This window comes from Hyla sarda, chromosome 4 (assembly GCF_029499605.1).
Source record: "Hyla sarda isolate aHylSar1 chromosome 4, aHylSar1.hap1, whole genome shotgun sequence".
NCBI lineage: Eukaryota > Metazoa > Chordata > Amphibia > Anura > Hylidae > Hyla > Hyla sarda.
In genome coordinates, this window is record NC_079192.1 from 210,286,942 (window position 1) to 210,307,761 (window position 20,820).

Consider the following 20,820-nt stretch of genomic DNA (forward strand, 5'->3'; position numbering starts at 1 on the left):
TGAGATAGAAGATCAGCTGGGCAGGGAGACAACAAATAGAATAGAGAAGGTGTGCCGCAGCTCAGCGAATCAGTAACCGGCTGCTGGTCACCTACACTGACATGGTGCATCTCACAGTTTTCTACCATCTCACAGAAACCTTTAGAACACCAGAGCTGAGCATGCTCCATGTCCAGGAGAGGAGGAGACTCCCAGCCATAGCATCTGTAGCCGGACAGCCCAGATCACTATCACTGGAGCCCATCACTATGGAGGAAGCAGCGTAGGATTAGGTGATCGCAGGAACAGAGGCAGAATAACGTGCAGGGCAAGGCTACCAGTACACCCCGTGCAGCAGGCTGCTCATCATGGGTAACGAGGGCAGCATAGAAGGAGGGGAAGGGATGGGTGGGTATCCGGAAGGCGAAGGGAGAAGGATCCCTGCTGGAATGGAGGCTGATCTGAGCCGGCTCAGCGAAGAGGAGAGGAAGCAGATCGCCGCTGTGATGTCAAGGGCGCAGGAGCTGCCGACGGATCGGCCGGCGTTAACAAGGCATGTCATCCCTCACCCCTTCTCCCGTGTATACTGTATACTGCTACCATTACCACTACTGCTCCTGGGCACGGGTGGATCCTCACTACACCTTCCCCGTCACAATATGTCTGATGTAAGGAGACTCAGTGATCTCCAGCTCTTCCTCCCCCTTCTTGAAGGACGTGACAAGCTGTGTAATCTCTCCCTCTATATCCCCTTCTGTATGTGTCAGATGTGATAGCCCTAGAAGCCTGTTACTCTATGGGAGAAAGGAGTGTGATGGTGGGACGTGTCCATGTTCTGCATGAATGAATGTGCTGCTGCTTCACTGTACAAGAGGTTGCTGTGCCTTTAAATAACCCTGACACAACGATCACCCTCCCCAGAAGAATCATGATTAATAATGGATTCCATTTCAGATTCACGATTTATTGTGGTCTTGAATGGGGATCTCTACAATCCAATATTCTATGGGATCTTCATCCTTGTAAGGAAGTGGTCAGCGTTGCTGTGTGATCCCAGTGCAGTGACCAGGCTATCTGATCCCAGGCTGATTTCATGGCTGGGGCAGGGCTACATTACAGCTCTGTAGACTAGCCCTGTCCATGGTGCTGAAGTTCTGCCTGCTGAATCCACTACACTGTCAGCACCAGGCTGCATGGACAGCAATGGGTCATGTTTCGAAAACATCAAATCATAAACACATCATATTTTATATACAGCGGTCCCTCAACATACGATGGTAATCCGTTCCAAATGGACCATCGTTTGTTGAAGCCATCGTATGTTGAGGGGTCCGTGCAATGTAAAGTATAGGACAGTGGTCTACAACCTGCGGACCTCCAGATGTTGCAAAACTACAACACCCAGCATGCCCGGACAGCCAACGGCTGTCCGGGCATGGTGGGAGTTGTAGTTTTGCAACATCTGGAGGTCCGCAGGTTGAAGACCACTGGTATTGGAGGTTATACAGTACTCTGTCCCCGCCGCTCCGTAACATCACCGCTGCTCTGGATGTCGCCTTCCATCGCTGTCGCCGCGTCCCCGTGGTGTCCCCGACGCTCCGGCAAGGCCTCTGCTTCCCCGGCATCCTCGCTCTCTGTCGCCGCCATCACGTCGCTACGCACGCCACTCCTATTGGATGACGGGACGGCGTGCGCATCGACGTGATGACGACGATGGAGAGCGCCGACGATGCAGGGGATCCCAAAGAGGACGCGCCGGAGCCCCGAGGACAGGTAGGAGACCATCACCGGAGCACACGGGGCACCGTAAACGGTTTTCCGGCGGCAGCTGAAGCAGTCTGCGCTGCCGGATAGCCGTTTATGCGATGTCCCCGACATACAAAAGCATTGTATGTTGATGCTGCCTTCAACATGCGATGGCCTCTGAGAGGCCATCGTATGCTGAAAGGATCGTATGTCGGGGCCATCGTAGGTCGGGGGGTCACTGTATTGTTTACCTATGCTGTATACATGTTTTTGTTGTATATCCCAGTTGTTATGTGAGGAAGCCCCTGGATTTAGAGAAGCAGTATCTGGGTGTGTATTTGTAAGACATATATAATATTGTGCCATGGTCATGCCGATGGAATTTAGCTGTCCAAAGTGTAATATTACATAGCGGAACGATTTCATCCATACTAGTGTACACTATAAAAAAACAATATGAACTTAAAACTTATATCTGCTATCCATAGTACAGATCTGTTATGTAAAGTGATCAGTGCCACAGATTTACTCTCCTTTTTTGTCAGTCATTCATGAAACAGTAGTGCAGCCATTCTAAGTCACTGTATACTGATATATACAGTGGGGCAAACAAGTATTTAGTCAGCCACCAATTGTGCGAGTTCTCCCACTTAAAAAGATGAGAGAGGCCTGTTATTTTCATCATAGGTATACCTCAACTATGAGAGACATAATGAGGAAAAAAATCCATAAAATCACATTGTCTGAGTTTTAAAGAATTTATTTGCAAGTTATGTTGGAAAATAAGTATTTGGTCAATAACAAAAGTTCATCTCAGTGCTTTGTTATATACCCTTTTTTGGAAATGACAGAGGTCAAACGTTTTCTGTAAATCTTCACAAGGTTTTCACACACTGTTGCTGGTATTTTGGCCAATTCCTCCATGCAGATCTCCTCTAGAGCAGTGATGTTTTGGGTCTGTCGCTGGGCAACACAGACTTTCAATGGGATTGAGATCTGGAGACTGGCTAGGCCACTCCAGGACCTTGAAATGCTTCTTATGAAGCCACTCCATAGTTGTCCAGATGGTGTGTTTTGGATCACTGTAATGCTGAAAGACCCAGCCACGTTTCATATTCAATGCCCTTGCAAATGGAAGGAGGTTTTCACAAAAAATCGCACAATACATGGCCCCATGAATTCTTTCCTTTACACGGATCAGTTGTCCTGGTCCCTTTGCTGAAAAACTGCCCCAAAGTCTGATGTTTCCAACCCCTGGCTTCACAGTAGGTATGTGTTCTTTGGATGCAAGTCAGCATTCTTTCTCCTCCAAACCATGACGAGTTGAGTTTTTACCAAAAGTTCTACTTTGATTTCATCTGACCATATGACATTCTCACATTCCTCTTCTGGATCATCCAAATGCTCTTTAGCAAACTTCAGATGGGCCCGGACATGTACTGTCTTAAGCAGGGGGACACGTCTGGCACTGCATGATTTAAGTCCCTAGCAGAGTAGTTTGTTAGCCTTTGTTACTTTGGTCCCAGCTCTCTGCAGGTCATTCACTAGGTCCCCACATGTGGTTCTGGCATTTTTGATCACCATTCTTGTGATAATTTTGACACCATGGGGTGAGATCTTGCGTGGAGCCCCAGATTGAGGGAGTTTATCAGTGGTCTTGTATGTCTTCCATTTTCTAATAATTGCTCCCACAATTGATTTATTCACACCAAGCTGCTTGTCTGTTGCAGATTCAGTCTTCCCAGCCTGGTGCAGGTCCACAATTCTATTTCTGTTTTCCTTTGACAGCTCTTTGGTCTTGGCCATAGTGGAGTTTGGAGTGTGACTGTTTGAGGTTGTGGACAGGTGTCTTTTATACTGATAACAAGTTCAAACAGGAGCCATTAATACAGGTAAGGAGTGGAGTACAGAGGAGACTCTTAAAGTTACAGGATTGTGAGAGCCCGAAATCTTGCTTGTTTGTAGGTGACCAAATACTTATTTTACAGAGGAATTTACCAATTAATTCATTAGAAATCATACAATGTGATTTCCTGTATTCTTTCCCCCTATTCTGTCTCTCATAGTTGAGGTATACCTATGAGGAAAATTACAGGCCTCTCTCACCTTTTTAAGTGGTAGAACTTGCACAATTGGTGGCTGACTAAATACTTCTTTCCCCCACTGTATCACTGTGCTATCAATGGGAACTGTCCACCATCACCGCCAGAATGCATATTGATTGCAATTCTTGTCTATTCATGATGTGATGGCCTTTCTCCCCATGCCTGTCTCATTTCAGATTTATTTTAGTGCAGTCAGAAAACCATTGCAAAGGGTAATTTACATGTAAGTTAAAAGGAAATACATCATTATATGAGCTCATATGGATTTGTGTGTTAATTCAAGCCTTGCACTGGATGGCTTGGATGGGGTTGGGGGGTGGTCAATAATAGACTGTATGTCATCTTACTAGGAGGTGTACAAGTATTCACCGATCAAATGTTTTGAAGTATTCAATGCAAGCAAGTACCAGCCCTACCTGTAATTCAGGGCATCATCACTTCTGGCATGCATGTGGCGGTGTGAGGGCAACATTGAGAACAATCAGGATAATCTAAATCTCCATTAATTGCTGCCCATGGCGGCCTGTCCATCCTCTCTGTCAGTATACTGTTTTTTTCCGTCCTGATTGCTGCAATACTCCCTTACCCATCTGGTTACCTGGCTTCTTGAGTGCAACAGTCCTTTATGGCCCTTTTATTACCTGTCGTGATGTCCGAGTCATTCTCAGGTGCAGGGGAGCTGTGATGCTCTCCAGTGGTTCATCACAGTGTGCGCTGTACCTGCTGCTTCCTGTTCGGCTGCAGCTGTGTTCAGGGGCACACTTAAGCGTTGCAAGCATTATAGTAAGCACCAATCTTGGCTAAGAGTGGCTTCAGTAGACAGCGGGCATAGAGAACTAAAAAAGTTGCAGGCGGTGGTTTGCATGGTCGGTGTGTACTGGTGGTGGGAGTGGCCATACAGGGTTGCATCAAAGGCAGCTCACGATCTGAGGCCAGTTCTGCAGTGAGCAGGGGGGAGTAATAAGGGAGATTGGCACAATCACAATAAGTCATATTCAACAGGTGAATTCAGTGGGGGGTTATCCACATGCTATACCAGCATTTGTTTATCAGTCTGTCTTTAGTTCAGTTAATTTGTCAAGAGTCTGGTAGTAACTTAAGTCATAGGGCCTATTGAGGGACCTCTGGGGGTTGCACGGGTTGTTTCTCATATTTCTCAATTTTGTTTCCCCTATTTTCAGGCCTGTCACACCTTCAGGCCTGTAGCTTTTATGTAGGACTGTCTTGCCTCCAGGTAATTACATTGTTATAACTGTTACGTTTTCTTCAGTTCTGTCACATGTTCTCATGGGTTCAGGCCCATCACATGTTCAGGCAGACACATTATTCTTTTGGTGGTTATGATGTTTTATTTTTCACCGATCTATGTTGCCTTACCTGTTAGTTCAGGCTGGTACAATATCGTTTCAGTTACTTTTGTGTTCTCGGGTGACGTTATATTATCAGGTTCATTGCTACCTATGGAAATAGCTAGATGGTAATGTTTATTTTAGCTTCGCTCCTGTACCTTGCTGGTGTAGTCAGGTTGGTCAAGATTTTAAATGTGTGTTCACAATGTCTTTCTGTCACTTGGTAGTGGTACTCAGATGATGTTGTGGTCATAAGAGAAAAAACAGGCATCTTAGTCATTAGAATGAGTTCCTGGGGCTCATATGAGTGCATATGGATGTGTATGTCAATACAAGCCTTGCATTGGATAGCTTGGGTGCGGGGGGGGGGGGGGGGGTTGCAGTAAAAATGTATGACATCTTACTAGGAGGCAAACAAGTATTCACCTATCAAATGTTTTTAAATATTCAATTTATGCTTTGCAGTAGTTTCATGTGTTTCTGGCAATTGTGATGCAAATTATTACTGTAGTTGATATCACATTTGTATATATTCAGATCAATTGATCATAAAATCACTGTTTCCTCAATGTGAAGATACCTGGAAACGAGGGAACGATAGTGTTAAAATATAAACTTGCATTCAAACCTACTTTGAAAGACTGCATATAACAGCAGAATCCCTCTGCAACCCTTTAGAGTCAATTTCTCATTAGCCTTAGCTAGTAGCTATTCTATTTCCAGAGTAATTAACAAATTTATAAGACAATTTTACACTTTATTTATAAGACGTTATTAATACAAATATTGAGAATATAATGTTTTTGTTGCTCTGAAATGTTCTCTTGATTTTTCTTTATTTTGTCTAAGATATTGGTTAATATGTATTAAGGTTACTTAATAAACCTGTGTTTGTGGGAGGGGATCTTAATACTTAAGGCCTTTCCACACTTACCTGGTCGACTCCCTTGGTTCAACTTGGTCCCCACCCTCCCTTCGCCTCTCTTTAGTTCTTCCTATGTTATCTCACTCATGCATTGGTTATGCCCCTTTAAGCATACCTACATCACTGGCTTTGGCACACCTTAGGTCCATATTAGTTCCCTATGTATGCGCGCATGCATAGATATATCGTGCACAAAAATGTATCCCCTACCCAAAGGTAAGGCCCTCTGTGATCTCCTGCATGGGCCCCCTGCTCTCCCCAGGAATGGGGCATGCTGACACCCGTGCAAATCGGTGGCCAACACGACCCCTCCATATATCTGTATGGGACAGCTGTTCAGCTATCTCTGGCTCTCCCAAAAAGATATATGGGGGGGGGGGCATGGCGCTCCAGAGCAGGAGGCCTGTGCAGAAGATTGTGGGGGAGTCTCAGTTGTTTAGTGGTCCCCAATTTTTATGCATGATACTTCTCCTTTAAATAGCTTAGAGTACCTTGATCACACACCTTTTTACAGTATCTTGATATGCCTATTATTCCCAAGATATGTGGGTTCATAGTCTGATTATTTGGAGAATTATCAGATTAGGGTAAACCTCATCTATGAGGGCCGCAAGTCCACTTTAGGGAAACTGTCACCATCAGTCTAAATGCTTGTTTCTGTTAAATATTTTGGTGAAATTGTGGGGGAGAGAGCCTTCTTCTCTGCAAATCAGAATCCTTTAGTGCATTCAAGATGCTGCCGATTTGCAGGTAAAAGCATGTTCCCTCCCACTTTTTCATCTTACAAACAAGGAAGTGCTGAGTGCTGAGTCTGGTTGCATATTCACTTTATGTTTATGCTTAATTTTAAATACCCTTTAATATCTTGACAATATTCCCTATTTCCTCTTAATTTATTCATAGTAAAAATATATATGATACAGAATTATAGAAGAGACAATAAACACTAGTTAAAGTCAGTGGTTTGTTACATAGAGGATTTTTCTGTTCATTGCCATCCTTAGACATACAAGTATCAAGGACTAAGGTCCTGCAGGAATGCAGGAACACTGTTCCAACCAGCAGGAGTCCTGTATGATTTTTTTTCCCCAGGACTTGACCCTTGCAAGAATCCCCCATTACAAATATATATCAGCAAGTTTGATCTCACAAAACCAGCAGCCGACTATTGAAAATATTTTAAAAACTACCGTTTCTGTCACTGAAGATAATGCTATGTCAAGAGACTTTTTTTGTCATGTGCATAAAAAAATCTTTGTTGGACTTTCGTAAGTATATATAGTAAGACAATAGTCATAACTAGGTTGGGGTGTGGAGGAGCAGGCAACCATAGTTTGCAGTTATATTTGCTTAATGGCAGATTTACTTGGGGTTGAATTTGGTTGTTTATTTATTTAATTTATTTATTTATTTATTTGTCTTCATTAAAGGCGTACACCAGGATACTAAACCCATCCTTTCCCTCTCATCAACCTATTTAATTACCTAAATATCACTCATTAGCTATATAGAGCTATTTTCCCTCTTTGGTTGTCACTTACATGCATTAAGTGAAGGAATGACATCATCCAGCCATCCACTTTGTCTCTGTCCAAGTCCTTGTCTGAAAGCAGCCCCCACCCCCCTGAGAGGCACAGACCATGTGGTTTCTGCCCTGCACTGATGGCCCATGTTCTCTTTAGTTCTGAGAACTGGGAGGTGTGTGCAGCCTCAGTCAGACATTGAACCTCTCTCTGCTGCTTAGAGCAGGAGGCTGTGCTCTGGCAGAGCAGAACTGAAATGATTGCTGGGAGATGTAGGCAAGGGGAGAGAAGAGTGGCAACGAATATCAAGCAGGCAGAGAAGACAGCAGGGGCCACAGAAGCCATGCATATCTGGCAGGATGGTTTACAGGGAACATATTTCAGGTTTTGTGTGTGGTGGCTTTGGAGCCTATATATTTATGCATGTATATATATATACATATATATATATATATATATATATATATATATATATATATATATGTATATGAAATGAATAGCAAAGATATGCTATTCAACATTTGTTGAAAAAAATCTAAAGTGAAATTTAGTCATACATAGAAAATAATGTATATAGTGATATATGTAATAATGTAAAATATTATTGGAATTTAAATTGAATTGTTAGCCAGGTTCCACAGGTGCACATTCTTTACTGGTAAAAGCAAAATGTCCAGCGCGAATATGAAGGAACTGGATGTTTATTCCAATAGCCAAAAAGACAAGGAGAACATGACAAGGTGACGCGTTTCGGTCCTAAAGCTGGACCTTAGTCATGACTAAGGTCCAGCTTTAGGACCAAAACGCGTCACCTTGTCATGTTCTCCTTGTCTTTTTGGCTATTGGAATAAACATCCAGTTCCTTCATATTCGCGCTGGACATTTTGCCTTTACTTGTCAGTTCCAGTCGGTGTTGCCCACGCCGGTCCTGGCGCGACGGGCTGAGGGAGTGAGCTGGACTATACACTTCTTTGTCCACATTCTTTACTACACAGACTGCCGGGGACCGCAATTGCATATATACAGTACATGGTAATAATCACCATGTATATGTTAACTTAAAAAAAAAAATAGATGACAACTAACAAATCGATAATGAAAATAGTTACATCTATTTTCATAAAACATTATTTGTTGATTAGTCATTTATTTGTTTCAGCCTTACTTATTTCACATGTACAGTTTTAGTAACATTCTATTATGTGTTAGTGTTGTTTTTAGTTTTATGAGGTTATGTGTTGTGTAAAAAGGCAAAGTGACAAATGTCCTGGTGACTTGGTGACAAGCTTTATTTTCCTTGGCCAGAACAAGCTCACACACACAACTTGTCATCACAAGGAACAAGCTTGAAAATGGAATCTCTCAGACTGCAATGATTTCTATTTAGTACACTGCAAAACAACATAGCAAACTATTTGCTTTATGTTGGTTTTTATTCATGTAAGAACCCAATGTAATGCATTTATAAATAAGGTTTGAACAATTATTGTATAGTACATTTTAGAGGAGCACTTCATAAGCCAAAATGTGATTTTTTTCGTAGCCAAATGATAAGAACTTGCATTAACACCAATAGAAAGCAACCAAGAAGGTCAGGAACTAGCAGCAGGGTTTTAGACACATAGGAGGTAATTTATTATTGAGTCTAAGCCACTTTTGTTTATCTAGTTTGAAGCTAATTTTGAGTTTGAACTTTATTGTATGCCAATTTATGAATCCCAAAGACACTTTTATCCTCAGTTGCACATATAATGCCACTTTTTCTCTTTGTTTATCTGAAAAGGCAGCTTTAAAAAAAAGTTTCATGTAGATTAGACAAATTTATGATGTGCGACTTTTGTACATTGCCTTCAGATTGTCGCATAATGACTTCACTCCTGAGCACACTTACGTCTGACGCAGAAAACCAAAGTCTTTTACGTTTGGACAAATTGATTAACAGCCATTAAACTTTTCTTAAATCAGCACATGACCAAAGGCATTGACTACACCCAAGAACGAACCCCCGAAAGTTGCTTATTTTGACACAAATAATAAATCAGGGCCAAAATATACTTGGACTCTAGGTGTCAGCACATTATACTATTTTCAAAATATGTTTCAGTCTATACCAGACATTTGAATTCTCTAGGCCAGGCATCGGCAACCTTTGGCACTGCAGATGCTTTGGACTAAATCTCTTATCATGCTCTTCTAGCCAAAATGCTGCCAAAAGCATTATGGGAGATGTACTTCAAAACATCCACAGTGCTGAAGGTTGCCTATGCCTGCTCTAAGCCATTACTAATCCAATTGCAGCTAGCTAGATTCTGGTGCAGAGTCTAAGGGACTGGTTTGCACTCTTAACCTCCACAATAAGGTGTTGATCATAATAAAGGGTTGTTGTTGGGAGAGTGGTCAGGATGTGACAGGAAAAGATGAGTCAGGACTATAACTAGGGATCAGAACATGAAGCGGGTACCAGGCAGATAGTTCAAAGAACAAGGCAGAAGCAAGGTCAGGAACCAAGCCATAGTCAGGATCAGCATTGGGCAGGAACCAACAGGAACAGGAGCTAGTAGGGGTATCTTAACAACCAGGCAATGCAAGTTGGCCAGCAGACCTGACCCCCTTCTTCTGTTATTTGAAACTGGACACTGCTATGTAGCACAGATAGTGGGACCAGCAGAACCACAACAGAACACCGAAGCAAGGAGGAGAGGGCACTTAACAACCAGATGGGCCATCAGGAAAAGATGGGGATGCTTGCCACAACATAGTGCTGTAACTGAGTGAGGTGAATAATTATATTCCTCCAGTTACTGTGGCTTCTGGCGGCAGTATTTTTTATTTACACTAGCCTTGCTTTGGCCATTTACATTAAATCACATTTATCTTGCACTGCAATAGACAGTCCTGACCTGTGGAGTATTAGATCAGCTAGAATATCAAGCCAGTAAGCATCTACATTCATCTGATATAACATTGTGGATCACTGTATTAGGTTGTTGTAAGCAGAATAGAAAGCAAATCAATGCCTGCGCTTCTGTAAGCCAGAACTCACTGACTGACTGCTAACAAGTACCCTAATCAGGTACAGTACAGTCCTACAGGTACTTTATTGCTCTTCTCTTGTGCCAGAATAAGCCACTACTTCATCAGGGAAAAGGGATTTCCCTAAACTGCTGGAATCTTTCTTTGATGTCAGCAGCAGATTTTTTTCAAGTCCTGTAAGGTAAGGTTATCTTCCTTGTCACAGGAGCAGGACAATGAACCTTACCAATTCTTTGCTCTGTGCTGACAGTTGTCCAATTTCAGTGGTTAAACAACCCTTTTAAGGGTGCATGCACACTACGTTTCTTAAGATACGGGACCGCATACGGCTGGGGAGAGGGGGCGGAAAGTCGGGGGCGGGGCAACCGCACGCTGCCATATGCGGTCCCGTATCTAATGTATTTCAATGAGAGACCGGAGTGAAACGCTGCCTCCGGTCGGATCCGTTTTGGCACGTATACGGTTTCCCGACCGGACCTACAAACATAGTCAACAGCGTTTTTAGGTACGGTCGGGAAACCGTATACGGGGCAAAACGGAGCCAACCGGAGGCAGCGTTTCACTCCGGTCGCTCATTGAAATACATTAGATACGGGACCGCAAACGGCAGCGTGCGGTTGCCCCACCCCGACTCTCTGCCCCCCTCTCCCCAGCCGTATACGGTCCCGTATCTTAAGAAACATAGTGTGCATGCACCCTAAGTAACAGCTGATCAGTGTATGTAAAACTTTTATCAGTGTACTTAGAAAAATGATTAGGTACAAGCAAATGGTTTAACCCCTAGAGGTCCCACTGCCCTAACATGTGTCTCCCTATATGATACAAAACGACAGCTCCCAGCATGCCCAGACAGTGAGGACATGCTGGGAATTGTAGTTTTGCAACATCTGGAAAGTCATAGGTTGGGGCTTGCTGCCCTAACATGTCGCTATATGGTACACAACTACAACTCACAGCACGCCCTAAGTTTTAATAAATGTGAATAAGCCCCCCCCCCCCCAAAAAAAAAAAAAAAAAAAAAAGTTACCCTCTTTTCCCATTTTATGAATAAAAAAAGTAAACAATTAAATAAATAAATAAACATATTTGGTATCACCACAGGAGGAAATGTCCGAACTATTAAAATAAAATGCTAATGGTCACGTGTGGTAACCGGAATAAACGTAAACAAAATACTAATGTCCAAATTTGCAGATTTATATATGCAAAAATGGTACTGTTAAAAACTACAGATCATGGTGCGAAAAATAAGCCCTCATACAGCCCTGTATATAAAAAAATAAGAAAATGATATACAGCAACATGCAGCATTTTACACAGCCACTTTTTCCTTTATTGTAAAAATGATTGTGCTGAGGTAATTTTCCCTAGCTGCATATTGCTCAGACAAATTTATCATATGCTGTGCCATTTCATAAATTTGACACATGCCAGCATTTTTACAGCTGAACATTGACTGTAAAACAAGTCCATCACAGACAATAGTAATAAATCCCCCCAATATGTAGACAATGTCACACATCTAATCCTGGCTTTTAGGGACACAACAATGAAGTTGTAGCTCTGGATTGTTGGTTGATGTTATCTTTGCTCAATGGTAATTTTTTTATTATAAGCACAGAAAAAAAAAAAAAAATAAAATAAATAAATAAACATGTTCTCTGTTCTCTTCCATACGGTATAGGAGAAAATAAGTGGTATCTACTTTAGTTCATGTTGTGGTTGTCCCTTTTTGACCTTTTGCCCATACTTTAGATTAACTGTGATGTTTTTCCTCTGGCTTTGCAAGCTCATTATTTCAATGCAAGTGTACTATCAGCTAAGGCTGTATAACAAAAGTATAGCATATGGTTTCAATGACTGCATTCAATATGGTGTTAAAATGCTTGTGAGTATAAACTGCTTTCCATTTCCATCTTTATAGTTTCAGGCCGCTCCACTTAACCCAGATAAGCTTTATCCTCACCAATCCTTTATTAGTTTGACTTAAAATTCCTCTGCAGGAATTATGTCCTGAGCACTCATTGAAAAGCTGTAACAATTTTTATTAAAGAATAGTAGGAATTTTCTAGTAATAAGAATAGAATTGTTAAAAAAATATATTAATATGGGAACAGTATTCCAAGCCATTATCCATTATCGATGTGTAAGAAATATAATTTCTAAAATATTGACATGGGTCCTTTTCTATTGTGTTCATATTTTAAAGGAGATTGCAGTGTTTTACTGGTTCTTATTGCTTGAAAGTCACTCTTTGTTTTAAAGAGAAGCTTATTTTAAGAGTTGCTTTAAAGTCCACTACCTCTACTTCACATTGTAATCAATATTTATATTCTAAGGAATGATGTCTGGCACAAAGATGTTTTCTCAAGAAATTGTGAACCGTCTATGCTTACTAAGTGGCCATTTTCGCAAAGAGTTTTACTATTGTATTTTTCATAAGCAATACTAAAACCTCCTAACTTTGATGAAGTATTTCTCACAGAAAAGGATTGCAGTAACACATTTTGCTATACACATGTTTATTCCCTTTGTGTGTATTGGAACTAAACCAAAAAAGGGAGGAAAAAAAGCAAATTGGACATAATGTCACACCAAAACTCCAAAAATGGTCTGGACAAAATTATTGTCACCCTTTCAAAATTGTGGAACAATAAGATTGTTTCAAGCATGCAATGCTCCCTTAAACTCAACTGGGGCAAATAACAGGTGTGGGCAATTTAAATATCACACCTGAAAGCAGATAAAAAGGAGAGAAGTTCACTTAGCCTTTGAATTGTGTGTCTGTGTGTGCCACACTAAGCATGGACAACAGAAAGAGGAGAAGAGAACGGTCTGAGAACCAAAATTGTAGCAAAATATCAGCAATCTCAAGGTTACAAGTCCATCTCCAGAGATATAGATTTGCCTTTGTCCACAGTACGCAACATTATCAAGAAGTTTGCAACCCATGGCACTGTAATTTATCTCCCTGGGTGTGGAAAGAAGAGAAAAATTGATGACAGGTGTCAACACAGGATAGTCCGGATGGTGGATAAGCAGCCCCAAACAAGTACCAAAGATATGAACAAGTACCAAAATGATCTTGAGTAAGCCAAAATCCTTCTGGGAAAACATCTTGTGGACAGATGAGACCAAGATGGAGCTTTTTGGTAAAGCACATCATTCTACTGTTTACCGAAAACGGAATGAGGCCTACAAAGAGAAGAACACAGTACCTACAGTGAAATAGGGTTGAGGTTCAATGATGTATTTGGGTTGTTTTGCTGCCTCTGGCACTGGGTGCCTCGAATGTGTGCAAAGCATCAAGAAATCTGAGGATTACCAATGGATTTTGGTTTGTATCCGAGATCTTGGGTCTTCCAGCAGGACAATGACCCCAAACAAAAGCACCCAGAAATGGATGGCAACAAAGCGCTGGAGAGTTCTGAAGTGGCCAGCAATGAGTCCAAATCTAAATCCCATTGAACACCTGTGGAGAGATCTTAAAATTGCTGTTGGGAAAAGGGGCCCTTCCAATAAGAGAGACCTGGAGCAGTTTGCAAAGGAAGAGTGGTCCAACATTCCGGCTGAGAGGTGTAAGAAGCTTATTGATGGTTATAGGAAGCGAAAGGGTGTGCAACCAAATATTAAGTTAAGGGTGCCAATAATTTTGTCCAGACCATTTATGGAGTTTTGTGTGATATTATGTCCAATTTTCTTTTTCCCTACCTTTTTTGTTTTGGTTCCAATACACACAAAGGGAATAAACATGTGTAGAGCAAAACATGTGTTACTGCAATCCTTTTCTGTGAGACATACTTCTAGTGGAAGCCATTTCAGGTCTCTACAAATATTTTTGATTGTGTTCAAGTTAGAGCTTTGGCTGGACCACTTATGGACATTCACAGAGTTGTCTCTAAGCCACTCTTGTGTTGTCTTGGTTGTGTGCTTAGAGTCATTATCTTGCTGAAAGTTGAACCTTTGGCCCAGTGTGAGATCCAAAGTACTCTGGGTCAGGTTTTCATTAAGAATATCTCTGTATTTTGAATAACACAGCTTTCCTCAAACATAACCAGTCTCCCTGTACTATCTGGTAAAAAAAAACACCCCCACAAAAAGTGTAAGCTTTGTATTCAAGCTTGAAGTGACTATGCTCTTGGTTACTTCTCTTACCAGGGTCATTCTCTCCAGATTACTTAGTTTGGTGGGGTAGCCAGCTCTATGAAGAGTCCTAGTTGTTTACAGTCTCTTTCATTTAGGAAGTACAGAGGTTGTTGTGCTCTTGCACTCTTTTCCAGATCTGAGCCTCCACACAATCCTGTCTCTGAGCTGTACAGGCAGTTATTTGCTTCTCATTTTTCTCTGACATGCATTGTCAGCTGTGAGACCCTATATAGACAGGGCTGTGTCTTTCCAAATGCTGTACAATCATCTGAATTTACCACAGTTGACTCCAATCAAGGTGTAAAAACATCTCAAAGAGGATCAAGAGATGGGTTTTCACGTTTTCAATATGAAATATTGGGTACAGATGGATGGGGGTGAAGGAGTGGGATATGATATTTTTTTTATTTGGTTTTCTTTCATATTTATGTAGCAGTTTGTGTCACTTTACTTACAAACAAGCAAAAAAGAATTAATAGTTTGAAAATTTTAAAAGTTGCATTCACTGATACTTGGTGTTAGTACAAAACTACTACTAATGTCCTGAGCATAAAGAGAAATAAGTTTCACCAAGCTACGCTAAAAGTGCAGACTCCTTACATTAGATCCTAGCCTTACATGATTGCTTTAAATAATGTAGAATGACAAAAGGAATATGGCAATGACTAAATGTCTATTACAAATGTAGTAGACCTCAATGGAAACACATTGATTTTCCCTGTCAAAACAAAGTGCTACCTGATAAGGTTGGCTTCTTGCCAGTAAACAAAGCAGGTGACAGCCGGGGAGGGGATGTCTGCTACTTCTGCATGTGCATAAATGATCAGTTAGGGTTATCAGGGGGAAAAGACTTGGGATCTAGACTCTGATCCAGTACATAGACTGGATTGCTTGTGTCCTTTGGGAGTAATCCAATAAACCTCAATATCCCAATGGTAGTTTCAGAATCTAAAAATGAACATATTAATGGAACATCTGGGTTGCTAGGCTGCATAGGAAATTTCCCTTCCCTGTGGTTTTCTCAGCCCATCCGTCAGCAAGCTACAATTTTATACTCCTAACACCTACAATAAAAACAATAACCAACCAGTTGACACTTAAAAGATGTTTTGTTTAGAATAAAAATAAAGTACATACTGTCTGTGTAACAATAGAAGATGCTTCAAGTTAGACTTTAAAATTATTCTGTAGGCCAGGTCTCTTATATCAGGCAGCAACATATAAATTATATGGACACACACTTGTACTTGAGAATCATAAGCATTCTCCAGAGCCATATAAAACTTACTCAAGTAACGTTGCATTATATTATCTAAGCCGTAGTGAACAGTACTTTCATAGCCCAAGGCAAAGATATATGGTCTATCGTACAACTTACTTTAGAATTAGTAAAATCTAAACAATGTGTTGAGTCTAATGGAAATTCTTGGAACAAGACTTGAAAAGTGTGTAGGTAGGACACCAATACATTGGCAGTGGCCAAAAGTTAAATAGAAAGAGGCCAATACAGTTATTAGATTGGTGCACGTATGATGAGATGAAGACACTGAAACATCAGTGCTAGAATAAGTATCAAAGACTGTACATAATAAGCCTGCTATAGTGAAGTGGGAGATCCAACACACCAACCTGAAATCTAAAGTATTTCACATCAGTATATTCATCCAGAAGAACAATATTCCTGGCAGCTTCCTTGCTTTGTGTTCAGATTACTTCAGCTTTCAGGGCAAGAAGTTCAGTTAATAATAATATCTTATGGAATTCAACCTAACCTATTTCCCTTGTGTTTTAGACAAAGTATTTTAACGGTACAAAGAACAGAAAATGGGGAGCTAGATAAAAGTGCAAAGACTGAAACCCAAGGGAGAACTTAAAATACATCAGTAAGCTTTAAGGTATAAGATGTAGAAATATGCTTGGACAAATAGATAAGTAAAATGATTAACTGTGAGAAATAGACTAGAATAAAATCTAAGGACTGTGGCAGGCTGTAGCCCATTCAGTGTTCCTAAATTCAACCTATATTTCACAATATGTGCAATTGCCATTTGGCTTATGTGACTATGCCCTACTATTATTAATGTGACATCAAAGGTGGCATATCCCTGGATCTGGCTATTTGTCTAGTGTAGATGTCATGGCTTTACTCAGTATATAAAAGGTGATGCCACTGATACTTTAGTAGTATTAACAGACTTTTAATATGTAAAGATCACTGCAGCATTTGGTTGTAATGCTTTATGGTGTTAACAATTTCCCCATTATGGTACTTGAAAATAGAATCAGCAGGACCAGTATGAAGTTGCTGTTTCAGAATATTTATTTGAGTATCAAGGCCAACCCCAGCCATTATAATACATGCTGTAAAATCACAGCACAAAACTTAAAATCATAAACTTTAATGATAATTTAGGAAAACTGAAATGCAACATTGTCTATGATGTAGGTTACTGTTTTGATCACCAGTGAATAAGAGCATCAATTTTATTTTTCATTCTATATGGGATTTCAGAAATAACTGTTTACCTTGATTTTGACATGGACTATATGTTTGTGCATTCTCTCTTCATGAGAGTTCTCCAAGTTTGAGTGTTGTGCCCCCTCCAGTTTTGTCTCTACCCAATCCCAGTTAGCTGTCTATCAGAAGTTTTGGTTTCCAGTAACTTCTTTATACTGATGGCACCCGACTAGAATATACAGCATTCAGTATACAACATCCTGGGACATTTCTCCTGCTGTCCTAAAAAAAAGACTAGTAAGAGCCATCTCTCTCTGGTTCCATGGCTTTCATTTATACCAGACACCTACATCTTTGTATGTAAAGGCACTTTTACACAGACTGATTATAAGGCAAATGCCTGTTCCCAATAATCTCCTCATGTATGAGGGCCAATGATCAGCTGACATACAAGCTAAGGCATGTTTGCCAACTCACTTGATCTTTTGTGCGGCCTTTTAAAGGAAAACTCCGGTACTAGACATCGTATCCCCTTATCACCATCCCCGATAATCTGCATGCAAAGAGCCTTCTCCACTCTGTGCCATATTACTGTCGACCACATCCTGAAGCTGTGGTCGACATGCCCCCTCCATATATCTCTATGGGAGATTTAAAAATACATGAACGCTGTTTGTCTCTCCCATAGACATGAATGAAGGGGGCGTGTTGACCACGGACACTCCAAAGCCTAGCAAAGTGGGTGTTCTGAACATAAATGTTCAGAACGCCATGCAATCATATATCTTATCCCCTATCCTATGGATAGGGGATACGATGTCAAGTACTGGACTTTCCCTTTAAGTTATCTTTATTGGCTGAACATTGCCCTATGTAAACAGGGGATGTGTGGCCGACTGTGATGATTTTAATATGCCACATGAGTGATTGATCTCAGCAATTGAGCACTGATCAGCTAGATTGGTGCTCATTGTCTGTCTCCTGTCGGTCAATGTAAAAGTGCCTTTATACTGCCCTCCTCCAAAAACATCAGCCTAAAGTTAATTCGCAGTTAAATGGGTTCTATTTCTTCTTTCTCATGTTAAATTTGTTGCAAAATACTGATGTCTCCAATCCGTTCCTACGTCACCACTGACAGCCTCTGATCATTATCTGCCTAAACTACTGTAACTCACTACTAACTAGAATTCCATTTTAATCCATCATGGATTTGTTCCATTTTAATCCAACATAAATGCAACAGCCAGGCTGATCTTTCTGTCTACCAGCTATACTAACTCCTCTGTTCACTGCAACACATTATACTGATTAACCATATAGTGCAGAATTAAATTCTAAACTCAGTAGCCTACAATGACCATAAAATACTTACAATCATTATTTCCAATAACATTTTATTGAAGAATACATAAATCACAAAACAAAAGACAGAATTCATCCTTTTGGTTGCAATTTACCATTGTATGTGTTTTATGGTCATTGTAGGCTATAGAATTATTATTTTTTTATGATGATTTTAATTTACCTTTTTAACTAGCTGATTTTGTAGGTTAAGCTCTAAACTTTCCTACAAGTCTGCAAGGCTCTCCAGAGTGATGATATCAGCAGAGATGTCTACAGTTTTAAACCCATTTGTCATCGTTGTTCAACCTACAAGTTTCACCATCCCTTATGCTGCTTACATACTTTGGAACCCACACCATTAGACTTGCACCGGACACTTCCTAAAAACACTGTCCAGGTGTTTGCCAATATGACAGTGTTTTATCCTATGTACACATTTAGTATATACAATGCAAAGACAGGATTGTGTGGAGGCACAGATCAAGAGAAGGGTGTGGAGTAACAGCGCATCCCTTCCAATTCTATCCACCTTTGCTATGGACCCGCCGGCACTGCTTCCGGCTTCACAGGAAGAAACACCAAAGAAGAAGATTGTTCAGCATAATAATGGAGAAAGAAGCCTGTCTTGCTTTATTAGGAATCTATAGAAAAGACCAAGTACAGGAACAAAAAGCACATTGAAATAACTTTTAACTAGATCACCTGTCTGATTAAAAAAAGACAAAAAACACACCTGGTATGTATTACAAAATTCCTGGAACTACCTAAAGCTCTTACTCAGGTAATGCATAAGTTACTTATGCCTTGTTCAAGTAAGAGGTTTAGGAACTGTCAAATGGGCTTTAACTAAGTACTAAGTAATTGAACACTCATGCCAATACGTTATTGTAATTTTCTTTTCAATAATTTGGAAACATTTTTAACATTCTATTTTCACTGCATTTGCATTGTATGTTAGAAGCATTTTCCTGTGTATAAGCCAGGCATACAAAAGAAACATGGAGTAAACGTAGCCTAAGTAAAATTATTTGTTCCTGCTTGACTGAAAATATGACATATAAAATACATGATATGACATACATGATACATGACATACATGATATACATGAAATACATGATATGACATATATAAAATACAAAGTTGACAAATATTTTTAAAAAAATGACACTCTGGCACTCCTTGAATCAAATCTCTAAATGATCCTGCTTAATTTAAGTGCGCATTAAAGATGTAAAACCTTTAAATGCATATTTTTTCTAGAATGATATGGTGTAGGATTATTTGATATTGCAAAGCCTTATATGGATGGTAATCACCATTCACATTAACGTTCATACATTATAACACATATCTACCATAATTCAACTGAGGTTGCCTTTTGAATTGTAATTTATGTATAAATAGTGCATGTCAATGCTTTCTCGGCCAATAGAGATTTAGCAATATATCATATTTTTTAAGTTCATAATATTTTATTCTCATAGCCACAATATATTTATTTATTTTTTGACAAAAAATAAAAATAAAAAAATCACAAAAATATTCATATTTCACATTAATACTTTGCAGAGTATAACAGAAACACTGTATAGCAACTGCACAGAAGTGTTATTTGGTTAACATTTGATACGGTTATATAGATACCATACTGAATGGTATGTTTGGTAAGGTTATTTATAACCTTTATGACAGTAAACTATATAAAGGGGTTCCAACTGAAGGCACCATACAAGACACCATCCTGTGCCCTAAGCCAATAGCAACTCTGGGAATTGTTTACATTAAAGTAAAATGATAAAATAAATGTTTTTTATGGGTTTAGTTCTGATTTTGGTAAATGTACTAAATTTAATATTTAACAATGTAAAATATTTTGTGCCTTTTTATTGTTTAAGGTAGCTTGTAGTTTCTCAACACAAATCTGTCTGTATCTTGAAGAAGAAAGTGAACAGCACTTGTCGCTCTATTTAAGATATTCACAGTTTTTTTTTTTTTTTTTTTTTCTGGCATGTGTCTAATTATGTCATGTTCACAAAAAAGGTAGTCCACAGTGCTCACGTACAGTCTCAAAAAATCCAAAATAAAAACAATCCCCATGTTCACAGGATAAAACAGTCCTTGTTTTTTTCAATCCTTGGGGTGGTATTTGTAGTGATTGCATTAGTGAGACTGAGACCTTCTGTAAAAAAGAGAGCAACGTCTATGCCTAGA

At 40.0% G+C, this 20,820-nt stretch overlaps 1 protein-coding gene across 3 annotated transcripts in view; it reads left to right on the forward strand.

Annotated features, from left to right (window-relative positions):
• Positions 1 to 238: 238 nt before the first annotated feature.
• PCLO (piccolo presynaptic cytomatrix protein) overlaps positions 239 to 20,820 on the forward strand; it is a 376,472-nt gene continuing 355,890 nt past the window's right edge. For all 3 annotated transcript variants that reach the window (XM_056573406.1, XM_056573408.1, XM_056573407.1), the window contains exon 1: positions 239 to 532. In XM_056573406.1, coding sequence (XP_056429381.1) covers positions 348 to 532 — 185 coding nt within the window. In that variant the 5' untranslated portion in view covers positions 239 to 347. The remainder of the gene's footprint in view (positions 533 to 20,820) is intronic.